This window comes from Lottia gigantea, assembly GCF_000327385.1.
Source record: "Lottia gigantea unplaced genomic scaffold LOTGIsca_22, whole genome shotgun sequence".
Classification (NCBI taxonomy): Eukaryota; Metazoa; Mollusca; class Gastropoda; family Lottiidae; genus Lottia; species Lottia gigantea.
The window spans coordinates 1,787,698-1,804,068 of NW_008708555.1; the positions used below are offsets into that span (position 1 = coordinate 1,787,698).

Genomic DNA, 16,371 nt, shown 5'->3' on the forward strand with positions numbered 1-16,371 from the left:
CATTTAGCTGCGTTCATCTGAAACCAAAAATAGATCAAGACATACAATATGGATCTGATTAAAAAGCGCAAACAAGATCAAACAAGAGCATACAAGCGCGATCAAGGCGCAAACGATGAAAAACAGATCGCAAGCAGCGAAATATGAAGCGCAAACAATTATTCATTTAATATAGAAGACTAACCAAAATATGTGGTCATCTTTCTACCAGATGACCACAATTGTCTTACATTCACCGAACCAAAGCAAAAATAGGGAATCGCATTTGATTCATTGAGTATAGTGACATGCCAAAATATGTTTTCGTTGATCTACCAGATTACAATCATATTATCAATCCTGCAGTCCGGTGAGGTGACAGGGAAGTGGCAAATTGTTGTGCATAAATTATTGACGTTTTAAATTCAACAACAGGAAGCCCTTCAGACTTAACAAAATGTTTTGCTATTTTTTTTTAAATTTATAAGAATTGCCCACATCAGAAGAGTACACAAATAACAACATATTGAAGTTATTGGAAGAAAAATTAAAAGAACTTGAAGAGTTGCAGATGAAACTTCTGGAAAAACAAATGGTTTAATTGATGTACATGTATTATAATCTAATAGTATAATAGCCCCAAGATCTATGTCTCTCAATATTTTATCTCGCAATCGATTTGATGATATTAGGTTTCGGGGAAAGGAGGTTTTGATTCTCCCAAAGCCACAGTATCTTGAGATACTCAATGCTGACATAAATTGGTGTAACATCATTAAACATCCACCTCAATTAAACCCAACCTTCTTAAATACAATAAGCCTAATTATATTTAATTACAGTATTCCAACATATACACTACGACGAATATTTAAAAATAAATATAAAAATATTGATGAAAACGGGTTATCAATCACATTTAAATCCGCTCAATAGTGTAATCTTAAACAATATGTACCCAAGTTATCCAAAACCTCTATAAGTGAATGTTTCTAATTGAATCTTTAACATGCCCAGAGGCTTTGAGGATTTATTTTCGTGTAAATTTGACTTCAGATTACAACCTTTCTTTCTAAGTTATTTTTAAAGTTAAGTCAAATAATTAAAAGTGCATATGTTCAGTAAAACCGAAACATGTGCCTCTATTCCAAGCCTCTGATAGCTATTTTGAAACTGGTCTTCTCCAGCCGACAACTATCGGAGGAATCTATCTGGAAAAGGAAAAGATATTTCGGACTATTGTTCAGTTTGTTTACCCAGTCATAGCATAGCAGAACTATCCGTCTCCTTTTCTACTAGAAATGTCTGGTCTGAATAGTTTTGTTCCGTAATAGATGTTCAGACTTCAACTCTAAGACTAAGAGCTCTTCCAATGTAAAGAATCACGCCAACCTTGTCAATGATGAAAAACAATGACATTAACAGTTCATTGTCATCTTACGTAGAAAAACTTTCTTTCATAACAAAAACATAGCTACTATAATTGGCATCATTAGTACCAAGAAAACACGTGGTGTTAACACTGTAAGTGGTTGATGTGTTTTACCTAATACCAGTAATTGACAAACAATGTAATAACAGATCGCGTTGTGTCTAAAGAAAGACTATTCTTCTAGAGCTTAATTACATCATAGCTTATAAATAAGGCACCGTTATTTTCTAGAGGCATAATAGGTTATTGGCAATCCATTTTGAAAGTGTTGTACTCAAACACTATACACTTGCGAATGAAGAATTGCCAATTATTAATGAGGGTTTGTCTTGCCCCCAACAGGTACATCCATTTCATGAATCATAGATTCAAGAACTACCAACTGTAGAGTTATTACCAGATTTGTACCAAATCTTGTGAACCTACCTTTTGCAATATGGGTACCAAAGTTCAATTTTGGTATCCTGGAGCCCACTGACGATATAATTGATGCCGATTATTCTATGGACCGATTTTCTCTCTTAGACGTCCACTACAATGATTTAAGGGTTACCCCCTGCGCATATGTGATATATATTTTGGGCAAGACATGAACCCTTTGCCCATGCACTGCTGCTTAAAAAAGAAGTCATGTTTGTTTGCGGCTACAGTTTATTTCACCAGCTCTCTTTCTCTCTCTTGTAACACGTGAAACAGACAATGTATGAACGGATTAATCTTTCTTTAAAGGTTACGTCGACCAATTTTTTTGAATGGTACCAGTGCTACTAGGGTATAGACAGAGCGCCGGAAAGCACAAAGAATTAATCCATTTTCGCATCTTTATCCACTGTTAAGGTATTTCAGGACACTAAAAGTATGGCGAGCGTTAAATTTCATAATTAAAGAAAATATTTTATCCACAATAATTCTATATAATCTGATAATGGCACAGTATCACCTCGAATTCTGAATAAACAAATGAACATCTTACTTTGTGTTTTATATGTAAGGGATAAAGTATTATCTACCGTTTCAACTTTTTATTTCCATAATTATCATTCTCAAAAGCATATTCATTACATGGATGTCATTTTTAAAACCAACAATCTCGAGACCGAGACACGATTTTAGCTTAAACCAATACCAACTCTCGACGCTCTTCCTTCAAAAGTACCTTTCGTTCCCACCTTAACTTAAATCAATAGATTACTGCAAGATGATCATCACGAAGTCATGTGGGCTCATTGTTTCTCATATTATCCCCACCACATGTCATCTTATTGGGTTTGGAATATGAGATGTCTTCCTTTTCGTCTCATTTCAAATTAATAACTTCTCTATTTTCAGTTCCGCCTGCAGAAGTGGCGGGAATCATAACTGGTGCTGTCACAGTCGTTATCCTAGCAACAGTCGTCGCCATTTTATGTTGGCGTTTCCCGTCATGTCGATCAAGAACATTTTGGGATAAAAGTATTAAAAAGGTTTTACGAAAATTATACGGTAAGTTCTTGTTTTTGTTATGGAGAAATTTTTAAGTCTAGACAAATCATGGCCGTCAGGAATCCGGAATAACTTAACCTGATTATATCTCTGACTGAATAACAACAATACGTGGGCAAGACGATGAGGCATGTTGATGGCGTAATTCTCTCATTAATATCAGTCTGATATAAAATTATAATTATCATATTAACCAGATGGGGCTCTGGGATATATTTTAATTGGATTCTAGGTTGTTTCTTTCGTTGGGATGCTAAGTGCTTTCCTCTTGAAACCATTGTCAATAACTTAACGAGACCGCTCCCTGGAGTCAAGGTCAGGAACGATTCTACATTACTACATCCGAGGTATCTTGTTATTTTGTTAACTTGAGAACTTGGAATACTCTTTTTTGATAGACAGTTTTAACAACACTTTACATGACATAATTTATTTCCAGTTCATGAAGTCATTAATTCCTATTTGTAATTAGAATTTCATATCAATTTTTGGACATTTTTTACTTGAGTAAAAGTAGACAGCCACAATATTAAATGTGATCACTTCGCCACCCCCACTACCCCGAGGTTAAGTATCTGATTAATAATTACTGGCCAAAACTAGCAATTGTCACATTAAATGACAGAAGCACTCGATGTTCCCTTTGGGAGTGACCTGACAATGTTCACCTTCTAATCATACTGAACGTAAATAGTAATTATACTTAAAGACTACTATTAAGTTGGAGTCAAGTTGAATCACATTTCCGTTAAATATTTGATCTGACGAACTAAAAGATCTCCCTGAAGCTATGACCTTCGGTATGCCACGAGTCATTTTCACAATGTCAAGATATTTCGAACGTCGTCTTGTCTTATACCTTGACTACAATGGTCAAGTTTGTTCCTGTAGCGATTTGATTGGATTGTACGTTAACGAATACAACATATCAGAGGCCGGACAGAAAGTCTGTAAACCATACGCCGATAGCTCTAATTGGCTGTAGTCGGTGAGGCCAAATTATTGACTTTCCTGATACAAGAAAGGTGGATATTTTAGTCAAGGTATAAGACGACGTTCGTAATAGCTTGACATTGTGAAGATGGTCATGAGTCTAATTTATGACTATTGTATAAGTCGATAGCTCTGATTGGCTGTAGTCTGTGAGGTACAGTCCAATCAAATCGTTGCCTTTCCTGATACAAGAAAGGTGAATATTTTAGTCAAGGTATAAGACGACGTTCGTTATAGCTTGACATTGTGAAGATGGTCATGAGTCTAATTTATAACTATTGTATACAAATGTCAAGTCTAGGTCTGAAACATTTCGTGACTATAATGAGTATTCAAATTTAACACTCTTTAAGATGGTCATCAGATCAGATAAGCTTTCTTTTTGTACTCATATTTCATTTTACACCACTATTTAAATATCTATTAACACGACTACAAGGTTGAGTTTTCACTGCTGTATTGCTGTGGATTATCTCTCCATTTGGTGTTGGTGCGAAATATAAACAGCTTCCGGTTGTGAAAAGGCTTCATCCAGTGGTTCAACTAGATAAGTGGAGCCTAAATGGACTTGGACTTGGACTTTGAAGTGGGTTTGGGCTCCTGTCCCGGGAAATCTTTAAAACTTACTGTATGCTCTCTTGCATTTTGTTCTGGGGTGCGTCCCATCAGGAATGGGGGCCCGTGGACTTGGTTCAACCAGTCCTTGTGGTAGTTGAGCCACTGGCTTCATCTAAACCCTTTAACAATGTTACTCATCAGTGTGGAGAAAGTGTGGTGCCTGGTGCCATTTTCCAAGGGCCATTTTGACCCTCTTATTGACCATTTAGACAAACTTTGGGGGACATTATTGATAGGTGCTAAGTTGACCACGAAGAAACTGCTTTGTTCCTAATTTCTCGATAAAAGGCACGCCAGTCTTTAAGAGTTCAATTGTGTGAAAATCTATATACTGAGATCCCAAGAGAACCTTTACGGTTGTTAGAGTTGCTAGAATGGTTGACAAGTAAATCACTAATGTTAATAGGTTCCTGTTTCTATAAATCTCTTAAGATCAAATTATTGACATTTACTTCAAACATGACACTTGTGTACCATCATCTGTTTTGGTGGTTGCTGTGAATAATTACTTAATATGGAAGTGTGATTTTTGAAGTCGTGCTCGATTTAAGCAAGTTTATTATAAATATAGAGTCCTTTAGACCAAATCAGAGGATAAGACTATATGCGTTACAAAATGAGCAAACCTATATTTTGCAGTTAATTGAGAGGATTTCTAACATGCATAAAAAGCTTGAAAATGTCTAGTTCCATTGAATTAATCTTCCTTTGAGAACCTTTTCTCTTTCGTTCAGTCATAAACGCGAAAACACTACCCTTATATGTATGATTTACGATGAACCATTTTGTTCTCACCGCGGACTAAATAATAATAGTGCTTACTTTCAGGTCCGCGCCAACATAATTCTTGTTAATTACCTGGGTTGAATTTCAAATTATATATCGACATGTTACAAGCATATTTTATACAGACGGGATTATATTTAACAACGCCTGGAGGACATCAGTTGTCAGTAAAGATGTAATTGGAAGATATGCTTACAGCCAGGTCCGCGTTGATTTACAGCATTAGTGTAACAAATTATTGTAATCTTCAGATACTTTTTCAATATAATTTACTCTTTCTAAGCGTCATTTGAATTGAAAGCGAGTTATGAGTTAGGAAGACGAATCTTCTAACAGAGATGCCTGGAAGAAGCAAAAAATCATCATAGTCGGCAAAATGACAGTTGGGAATTGAAAATGTCTGAATTGCCTAAATAGGTTTGGAAAATTGCTGAAAGTTTTTTCGGCTGATTATACAGAAATAATTGGTTTAGATCAGTTAATAGTTCAGAGCATTATGAATTTTATGAAAGATAAACGATTGTAATTGAATTGCCTCAACGAGTTTGAGCTTATTGGGGTGTGGTTTCAGTCATACACATTGTTTTGATATTGCTGAAAATGAGTTACCTAACGTTAGAAAGTGTAATATTATTTTGTTGTCCAGATGTCTGTTTATACTTTGGAGGTTGAGTTCATTCCAATGTAGTTGAATTGTTGACCTATACAATTTGTCCACAGTCAAGAGCGTGATCGATAAGAAAGATGCAAAATTACAGGAATATAAACTCTTAATTCTGTTAATTAATGTCATCTAAGCTTGAATACATGGAACATCAAAACAATTATAAAATGACATTTGTCCGCCATTTAAGCTAGGGATCAGCCCCGGGGAGTCATGAACTTTACAAATTGTAATGGCTGAAGACAGTGCGGATGTAAAGAGGCGGTAAATTGGGGTTATTTCGTTGTCATTAAAGGAAATAATGGTAATTACTCCGCGGTACGATACCAGATTCTTGGAACTATTTCTTTTATCCTGTTTACAGCTTCCGGTTTGTGACAACTGTGACTTTCTAACTAAGAAAATAGCACGTTTTCCATTAAGTCTAAATAGGATGGTGTGCATTCTTTAACACGCGGGATTGTTCGTTTGCTAATTGTACGAATAATATCTCTAAATTGCTACATAAAGGAGCATGTTCTCCAAGCCTTCCTCTTCTATTAAATGAATGAAGTAGTGTTCAAACAAGAAGGAACGAGAGAAGATAAGAAGGAGGAAGCAAACGACTTGAGAAAATTGATTCTAAGTATTATTTATCAGTATATAGTTAGAGAAAAGATATGGTTTATTTGAGAATAATTAAGGGCTATATCACGTCATGGTACAGGGCTATATACCGATATTTATAGTGAAATAATGAGATATCGATACGATATAACAATACAGATCGATATTCCTTTTCATTCTGATTGATTTACACTAGGCTAAATGTCAATTTCATCAATTTTATTCGTCAGTCATTGATTGTGCATATTGAGAACAAACACAATACATTCATTCCATTTGGGATTTCCATTTCGACTTGTTATTGCAGTCGACGTGACATGGATTTCATTTTCAAATATTTTACAGTAACCTGATTTACAGACGATTTCGACTCAATTATAATGAAGTTTCGTGATTGTCTTATTTTTTTTGGTTGAATGAAAAACAGATACGAAGGGGTAATAGTAAGGAGTGGAAACTAGAGTATTGTGACAAGGATAACAAATTATATCAGCTGGCCCATTAAAATATCTCTTGACCATAGTCTTAACCTTATTTAATTGGTCAATTGTAATCATGAAAACGGCTTTGATGCAAAGTACTGTAATGTTTCATAATATAATGAGTTTTATTGTAACATGGATCCTAATTGCATTGTAATGATCCAATCAATTACCGATTTACGTCTTATTCTATGATATCCATTTAAAACTAATAGTGAAGACAGCGAGCGATTCAGTTGTTTTGACGCCTTCAGTAGACGGTTCACTTGAATTGTTTATATACTTGTTTCAGACACATCTTTACTAAAGTACAAAAGGTATTCTTAAAGCAACCCAATTTAAACCGATATAGTGTGATTATTAGTATTCACCTAACAGACTTTAATCAGTTCATAGAGAACTGGAGCTTCCAATGATAGTCGACGATTCGTAGCTTTTTATGGAACTTAATTCAAGACACGTTCAAAGTTTACTTAGTTCATACTGTAGGGTTCCATATAGATTTTAATGAGGCTTGGTATATTATATTTTATGGTTTTTCAAGGCTAGGGATTAGTTTGTGACCGAACATAAAAATAGCATAAGGACATTAGGATTTGCAGGAACTGTATCTGTTTATTAAAAATGAGCTATTGCGGCTGATTTGTAAAAGTAGAGAAACTATTTCGATTTCAGACCATATCATTAATTGGAGCACCGCTAAATGCAAGTACTAATAGTGAATTATCCGTTTATTCTAGTTTTCATTATGGTAAGCGAAAATATGATAGCTTATAACAATACACGTGATCTACATAACTATTAGGGTTGTAAAAAGCCTACAATTTATTTTGTATTAAATTCGGTGGAGCTCAGTTAATGGACATCTTCGGTGGCAACAAACTCGATCCATAATTAAAATACATGTACGTAAATAGTCTTTAACGTCCCTTGGGATTACACTAAAGATTATCAAGCAGTATAGATTACCGATACTCTTTTAAAACAGTTACAGTTACCACTTATAGTCAACCTTGACATTTAATTGGCTGATAATTACCAACATATAGAGTAATGAAGGGATTTATAATCAGACAAACGGAAATCCTTCAAGTCCCTTAGAATTGTCGTTCTTTTCTTTCCATTCATTGCATCAATCAAATCGGAATTCTCTATTCTCCGTTTTAAATAGATCCAATATTTATCCCATAAATCAATTTGATGGGTCCAAATACGGATATTTACCACTTCGGCTTCCGGTCTCTTGTTCAATATCCACAGCAGACGAGATTGATGGCAATTGGCGCCAAAACATGGCGGTGGCGTCAACTTTCTCTATTAAGCACGGGGTGTTGTCAAACTAATACGTCACGCGACAATCTCATCAATATACTCACCTTGTGGTTAATTTGAATACAATAGACTGAATCAAGTCATTGACACTGAGGACAATGGGGATTAGTCCTGTCTCATTGTCATGACGTACCTCAACAAACAGCTGAGCCAGGATTAGAGATAAAATATGTCACAATAGCTTACCGGTTAATTAAATGGCAAATATAGATGGATGTTTAATTGCCTATATCAGCTAATGTACATACATCTAATCCACCTAAAAATCCACATGTTCTAATGAGGTAGGCCTTCGGTGAATGTCGAATGTTTATCGTAATTGCATCAACTATCTACATACAGTGTAGTTTAGTAATACCGGGCCCGTAACTACAGGGGGGGCCAAGAGAGTGAAGGCCCCCCCCCCCCCAATCCCCCATCCCTCTGGCTTAACACATAAAATGGAAACGTCCTGAGCTCGGTAATTAGTCTCAACTGTTAGAAATTGAATTAAATTATATTTTGACAAGAGATCATTCAGGATTTTGTTTGAACTTTCTCGAATATTTAGGGAACTAAGTACATTAAGGCGACGATACGGATTTGATATGTCAATACAACATGCATTATTTCATCAGTCATCTACCCGGCTAATCATTAAGGGATAGGTAGGCTTTTATATTCACCACTCATACTTTAGTCTCAGACACGGGAATTTGTAGTACATTTTCGTACATTTCTAGTTCTTCTGAAGACTATTTACATATACATATCCAAGACTCAAATCATCCCCCCTCCCCAAATGGCACACCGGTCTCTTTCAGTGGTCATTTTAGTTAATTAGCATTTTAATTTCTGTATGAAGTAAGTGTAAGAAGTTTAGTTGAAAATGTGAAGTTAATAACAAATTGTCTCTTCGATATGTGGAACGTTAAGTCCTGTTTGTCTTTGACAGATGACAGTGTCATAGATCTTTAGTTAAATAGTTGAAATACGCTTCGAGTAAAATTCCGACTATTAAAGACCCATGGCATTGGAAAAGAACACTGATCAAAACAATAACTTATCTGTTTACATTACGATAAAAGATTTGTATCATATAATGTGTTAATTGAAATAAAACATCATCATAAAACCTTAAAATAGAATCGGAATGGCCTACAAAATCAATAATATAGATCCCTGGTTCTAAACCTAGGGTGTTTTCATCCCCTGGGGTGTCGGACTAGGGTGTCAGGGGTGTGGCCACCTGGTGTAGTAGAAGAATTTATTTTGAATTGAAAGAGCATCTCACATCATCACATGCTGGAAATGTGGATGAAACAAATTTCTGGTGTGAAAGGTCCAGGTGATTGCTGAAGGGTTGTGAAGGCTGAAAGAGGTTGGAACCACTGATATAGATAATCAGATAAAGACCAAAATTACAACTATATGTGCTTCTCAGTAATTTTATATTCAAAACAGTAATTCATTAATTTTAAAACCCCATTTTCGTTAATCGAATTCAACTGATGTAATCGAAATATCGTCGTATTTGAATGATAATGTCTTACAAAATCATCTATTATATTCAATATTCTTTTATTTTAATAACCTTCATACGTTCATTAAAAACCCCCATTATATATCAATCTATCTTCTTAAAACATGGTTGAACAATTACATTTTATTTCTTTATTCCTCGTTTGTCTGGTATGATCGATTTTTCAAGTCTTTAACTTCCGGTAACATCGTAAACACAATGCTCGTTTCCGGTTCCTTAAACTGCTTCCGGTGCAGAAAATAGCTCAATGTACACAGTCTGATTCAGAATCCACATTAGATAAACACTGATCCTGAAAACCAAGACGGAATACTTTAGTATAAATATAAAGTTAAAAATATTACATAAATATCACGGGCTTCAAGCCACGCCTACCTCGCTGGATCATACACGAATATTCTGGCACGGCTTTTATTAATAATTTGGAGTTCTGTTTTATATTTTCATTTTATCAATTTCCGTATTGGGAGAGTACCTTTAACGGTAATTAAGTTATTATTGAAATTAAAGTAAACAGGTTTGCATCACCAATTAGCTATTGTTGTAGTTATACCATCAATAATTCCTTTTATACACATAAAATGTCTACAGTGCATCCATGTAGGTGGTGAATCTAATAAACTAATTGGTTTAATAGTATACTTTATATAAACAATTGTTATAATGCTATTTTGAGTAACTGTTTCGAATAACATAGGTCGCTTTTCAATTGCATCTTGAATCGAACAAGGGTTTTTATTCAGACGTTCTGTTTTTCAACTGTGTGATGTTAATCTCTGATTGTTCAACGAAATACATAACAGAAAGTTGAAAACGTTTTTGTTCAGGCGATCAGTTCTTGAACTCCTTAAAGTTAGGTTTTGACTGTTCAACGGTTAGAGTAACAACTAACCGAAAATTTGGTGCTAGAGTAGTCCTACTGTTTTGAATGCTTCGAAGTACATCACGAAAAATTGAAAAAGTTTTTCTTCAGACGAAAAGTTGTTGAACTTCTTAAAATTGAGCATATCACGTTTATACCATTTATAAAGACTGTTACGAAGTTACGACGTGTATAATTAAACTAAACAAGTTATTTATCAGACATAAGGTTATTAATAATTCCAAGAGATTATATTCCTAATTAAACATGATTTAGATCAGGTTAATACAGGCCATTCACTGACTGTCATTGACCAGATTATTATATGATAGATTATTGAACATAGTCAGCGTCATGTTTCATTGTGGCTGATTGGCGGGACACACAAATAAAACAACGAAATTAAGTAACCATACTGATTGTTTCTTGAAACGAACACTTCAAGTCGTTTCGTACAACGTCCAAGTCATTTCGTACAGTTTCTTGGACGTTAGTACGTACCATAACAAATAACGTTACAATCTCCGAAACTACAAGACAAATAAACCAACGTAGTGTGCGACAAGGGAAATAATGTTATCACAGCTACGTAGCCTTTACGATTTCCAACCGTTAAGGGATCCTTAACATCAACAAACCGTAGCTTTACGTTCAAGTTTAATCCGAACGATATAAGAGAAGCATAAACCCGAGCAGAATAATGGATAATAGCTATAGACCTAATAGTAACAAACCTATAAACGGAGTCTTAGATATTGAACATCACAACGAGAAATGAATACTTTCGTGATAAATAAAAGATAAAATGTCTCATCGTGTTGTTCACATTCAAAGAATTATTTGATTTCCATGCTAGTTAAATCAGTCTGCCAACTTTAAGACCTGTGGCCGTTTAAACTCTCGTCTTCAAAGTAATGGTAGTGTCTATTTTCACGGTGGTATATTTATATCGCCAACCTTCTTATTAAGACGAGTTCTGATAAACCTTGGGACATTTGATCACAATTCAGACTGCTGGCCTCGTGGTATGATTGTAATGAATATCGTTCTCGCTTAAGTACATATGCATTAAAATGAAATCATCAGCACCAAACGTGGCGTTCTTAGCATAAAACTCGAAGTAATCAGCATCTTACTTTGAGTTGTCAGCACCAGATTTGGCGTTATTAGCATCAAACAATGAGTTATCAGCAACATTCTTGGTGTTATCAGCATCAAACTCGAAGTAATCAGCATCTTACTTTGGGTTGTCAGTTATCAGCAACATACTTGGTGTTATCAGCATCAAACTTAGCGTTATAAGCATCTAACTCGGCGTTGACTCTTTAGAAATCATTTTCAAACAGAGCATGGATTCTTTGTTAATCAATATCTTCAGAGCTGATTGGTTTGTATTTGAGAGGAAACACGCAGTCCTATAAGATGTGAAATTATATAATTAGAAAAACACAATTTAACGTTAACGAAACACGAAAACGGAAACTCTAAGACAATCTTTTACAAATATGAATTTCCCCAAAGAGTATTGACAATTGTTTTTATATGTATCACTTAAACATTATAATTATTAATTTTTTTAAATTTGGCCAAAGAGGCAAATTGATATTTAAACACAATTATGTTTTCTGCAATGATATTGAAGTCATATAATAACATACAATGATGAACGTTGTGTTTTAAACAAAAAGCAAGGACTACAGAAGGCGGAATAAAATGAACAAAAATTTGTATTGAAACATTTCGTAAAGTACCTAATTTAAATTCCATTAGAAACCTTTCAAATTCCTGTTGTTAATAAAATCTCAAAAAATGTCACTGAAATGGAAAACGGAAACACAAAGAGTCTTGTTTCTCGAACCAATTACCAGTACTGACACCCTCATTATTTGGAAAAAAAGAATTCTATCCTCCATATTTATTTTTGGAAGTAAAAAGGCGGGAATAACTAAAATCAGTCTGCTTAGTCTAATGTCAAATAAATTATCAAGCTCGGCTTATCGATTCATTTATCGACATCAAAAACAGCGGATGTCGTCTTTTCCTCTGATAGATGGTCTTAAAATAGGTGACAATCGTCTTCTAAGGGATACTTAACAATCTGAGTTACTGGCATATGGAATGAATAAGAGTAAATGGCACGTATGCAGCTTCCACCATTATCACATGGAATCGTGGTTTAGATGAGGCAAGGATATGAAAACGACTTCTTGCTAATACAGAATTCTGGATTTCATGCAATGATACGTTTAATATCCTTAGGTAAACCACGATATAATCGAGAATTTAAACATTACCTAGAATAACTGTCTTTACAGAACTATTAAACCACTTGCTGCCACAATAAATTCTCACCTTAGAATAACCATTCAAATGATCAAGTCGGTAATCGCGTTCAATAATTTTTTTTTCTAAACGAATATAGATTTATAAGATTTTAATTGAGTAGGCGACGAATTGAGGACTAATTAGGCTGCTAACTACAGCCTATTATTCAATATGTGATAACGGAATCGAAAAAAAAACAACCATAGATTCTATCGTCAGTAAGAATTATTCGATTGAACTGTAAAGAACGGTTTGAGTCATACAGTGCCTTTGAACGGGTGAACTAAATGGAACTACTAGGTAGAACGTGCTACATTGTGTAAATGTTTGTTGCTTGCGACAATATGAAATCACGACTATCTGACTACCACTATTACACTATATATTAACTATATTAGAAAACTATTTGTTCTAATTAATCTATGTGCAAATTGTGCTTAGAAAACGGTGTTATTCTCTTTGTCTTTATTAGAGACTTCTTAGTTATGGATATAAGAAGGGACGGATGTATTTGACAAACCAGTTTCAATCTATATGGTGATTGTGTGTGATTGCGCTTTTTATCTAGATTTCACAAGAATCCTCAATAATCAGAATGTAAAATGTCAGGGTGATTTTTTCAATCTACAAACAGCCATTACATCCCTATCATAATGGTGATCGCCTGTGTTCTTTCCTGTATAAAATCTTGACGCGAAACTCGGTGCTCTGAATGTAAAAATAAAGGAGATAGAAAATCCGGTACTTTTCTGTAATTGCTCAGTATCCCAGCTTGTAATTTAATGGTGATCTTTTTGTGATCATTTATTTTAAAAACGTCTGTGTTCAGAGTGAAAAAGGGATTCGTGGTGGTCGTTTATGATCCCTCATTTATAAAAGCTTTTACAAGAAACTTCTAAGTTCAGAACATAAAGGCAAGAAAAGAAATCCTGTAATAAAACGTGCTTACAATCAACTCTTTAGGTGCACAAACTTGTGGCGATTGTTCATGTATTTACATATATCCATAATGCCTTATATTGTTATCTAATGATGATCGACTGTGATCCTACCTCCATAACAACTAAGCAAAAAGCCTCTGTGTTGAGAATGTAAAAAGACAGGACAGTAAATCTCCGGTAATCTTCAGTAATCATGAATATTCAAATGAGACGTTTCTTCAGTTGTTATTGTATCTGGTGACAGAATCACAGGAATTTTCAAGATGAATGACATGGCAGCCATGTTTTCATCTCTGACATCCATCATCGGTAATTATAATTTCCGGATTAAAATTTACCTGTTGCGACCTTGACCTTAGAGCACTTTCATCGTGTTCAAGTGCTCGCGTGGAAACTATACAAGAATAGAAGTAATATTAAACATCGGAGAAAATATTAAAGATAAATTTGAAAGATTAATGTTTTTTTTTATCGAAGTCTATGTTTATCAAGTTAGTTTATGGTACATTAGTGTACATTTTTATTGCGATGTTCAATGATAATCATTGATGTCGAATTTCTCCTTGAGATTTTTTTTTTTCGTTTTCTAATTTCAGGAAAGTGTAAAAAACAACCAAAGAAAGAAGAAAAGAAACATTTAATATTCGGACCTTTAATTCGAAAGCGGAGTCGTGATGAGCCGCCATTTGTTGTTCCTCAAATTTTTGTGGATTATGGAAGCAGGAGGACTTCTTATGCATCTGCTTCAGATCACGTGATGCTAGGAGCATTAGCTCTGGACTTGCGCAGAAGTTCCGGAAGTAGTTGTGGTAGCAGACGAACGTCATATTCATCGGACATTGATCGTAGAGGATCCGGAAGTAGTTTGTGTAGTCGACGAACGTCGTATGGTTCCGATTATGATCGGAGAGGTTCTGGAAGTAGTATTTGTAGTCGGAGGACATCGTTAATTTCCGATCCGTCCGACCGACGTGGATCTGGAGCTAGTAGTAGAAGTAGTAGGAAAGGTTCTGATGGAAGTAGATTTGATGATACGGACGTTTCATTCGCAGGTAAGAAGAGTATATTCATTGTATTTGCATTTATTGTGTTAGTGTTGACAAGAACAAGTTGTCGCCGGGGTCAACACAAAACTGGATCAAAGTTATTTTCGCTTTGAGAGCGAAATTATTTTGTTTTCTTTAATGCTTGTTGCGCACAATTATAAATTATCGGGTTCTCGGAAGATGCACTGCTGTGTTGAAGGGGTTTAACGCCCACTCAAAATCATTAATGTCACCAGTGCAAGACAATCTTCGGATCTTTGCATAAATGCTGTCTGAGACACACAAGAGCTGCATTTAAGCTGCTTATCTGCTCATCTTCTTGTGAGAGACTTATTGGACACTCGTTTACTCCGTCTTTGACTTCGTTACACATTGTGAAACAGATTAATGCCATTTGTCGTGGCGTTGCGCAATATTTGATTTAACGAGTTACCTCAAGAGCCAAATGTCAAATGAATTACTTCGCTAAATTGACAAGCGCAAAATGAAGGGTGGAATCTGATGGTTTTTAACTTTTTTATATTAAATGATCAAGGTCGAATCAATCAGAGTTGTTTGAGGCGAAGGCGAGTCTATGTCCAACAGAAACATGAGGCACACAGCAGTAGTATCTTTCGTTCATGTTTTTTGTCTTCGAACCGATCCATAAAAACTATGAATGGCCAAAAAATGCAAATAGCAATATCAAGTTTTAGAAACGAACTTCTCCAGTTCCAAAATAGTCCATTGCTAATTTTTTTTAAAATTTTTATCTAATTTCGTTTCAGATTTCTCTGACTCTGAGACTCTAGAGCTAGAAGAGATGGTGAGAGAACAGGGTGTACGGGCCAGTGTTGCTGGTATTGGTATAGGTGCTGGTAGAAGGATCAGTGTTGACGCTAGTGGATTAGAAGGCCGACAGATACCACCTTACAGACGCAGTCACTCTCTGGCTGAACTGAAGAAACCATTCAGACCAATACCAACTGAAGGTAAGCAGGAATTTTTTGAGACTAAAACTAACATCAATTATGATATCTTTTGGATTGTACTATTTCAGGACCTTGGGCCACGATTTCCAAATTTTTAGATATTCTTCGCCTTGATAAAATTTAGGCGAATAAAATCTGTACAAGGTATGGTATATGAAGCGATGCAGGAACGTCGGTGGATGAAACCAATCAATACAATTCAAGGGGCACTTACAACACACCCAGCTCTTTACTGATAGTGTAATACAACTCATACATAAAATATTTAAAATACATCACTTCAAATTTCTACTAAATGACATACATTTGAGAAAAAGTACAAAATCTCAG

The 16,371-nt window shown here is 35.1% G+C and overlaps 1 protein-coding gene across 1 annotated transcript; it reads left to right on the forward strand.

Moving 5' to 3' along the window:
• Window positions 1-287: 287 nt before the first annotated feature.
• On the forward strand, window positions 288-16,165 carry LOTGIDRAFT_159897 (hypothetical protein; the record flags this gene model as incomplete). The annotated part of the gene is made up of 7 exons (XM_009054592.1): window positions 288-349; window positions 1,425-1,503; window positions 1,643-1,733; window positions 2,741-2,893; window positions 14,621-15,076; window positions 15,838-16,041; window positions 16,110-16,165. The coding sequence occupies 7 exons, from the start codon at window positions 288-290 to the stop codon at window positions 16,163-16,165; spliced, it is 1,101 nt and encodes a 366-aa protein (XP_009052840.1).
• Between the last annotated feature and the right edge of the window lie 206 nt (window positions 16,166-16,371).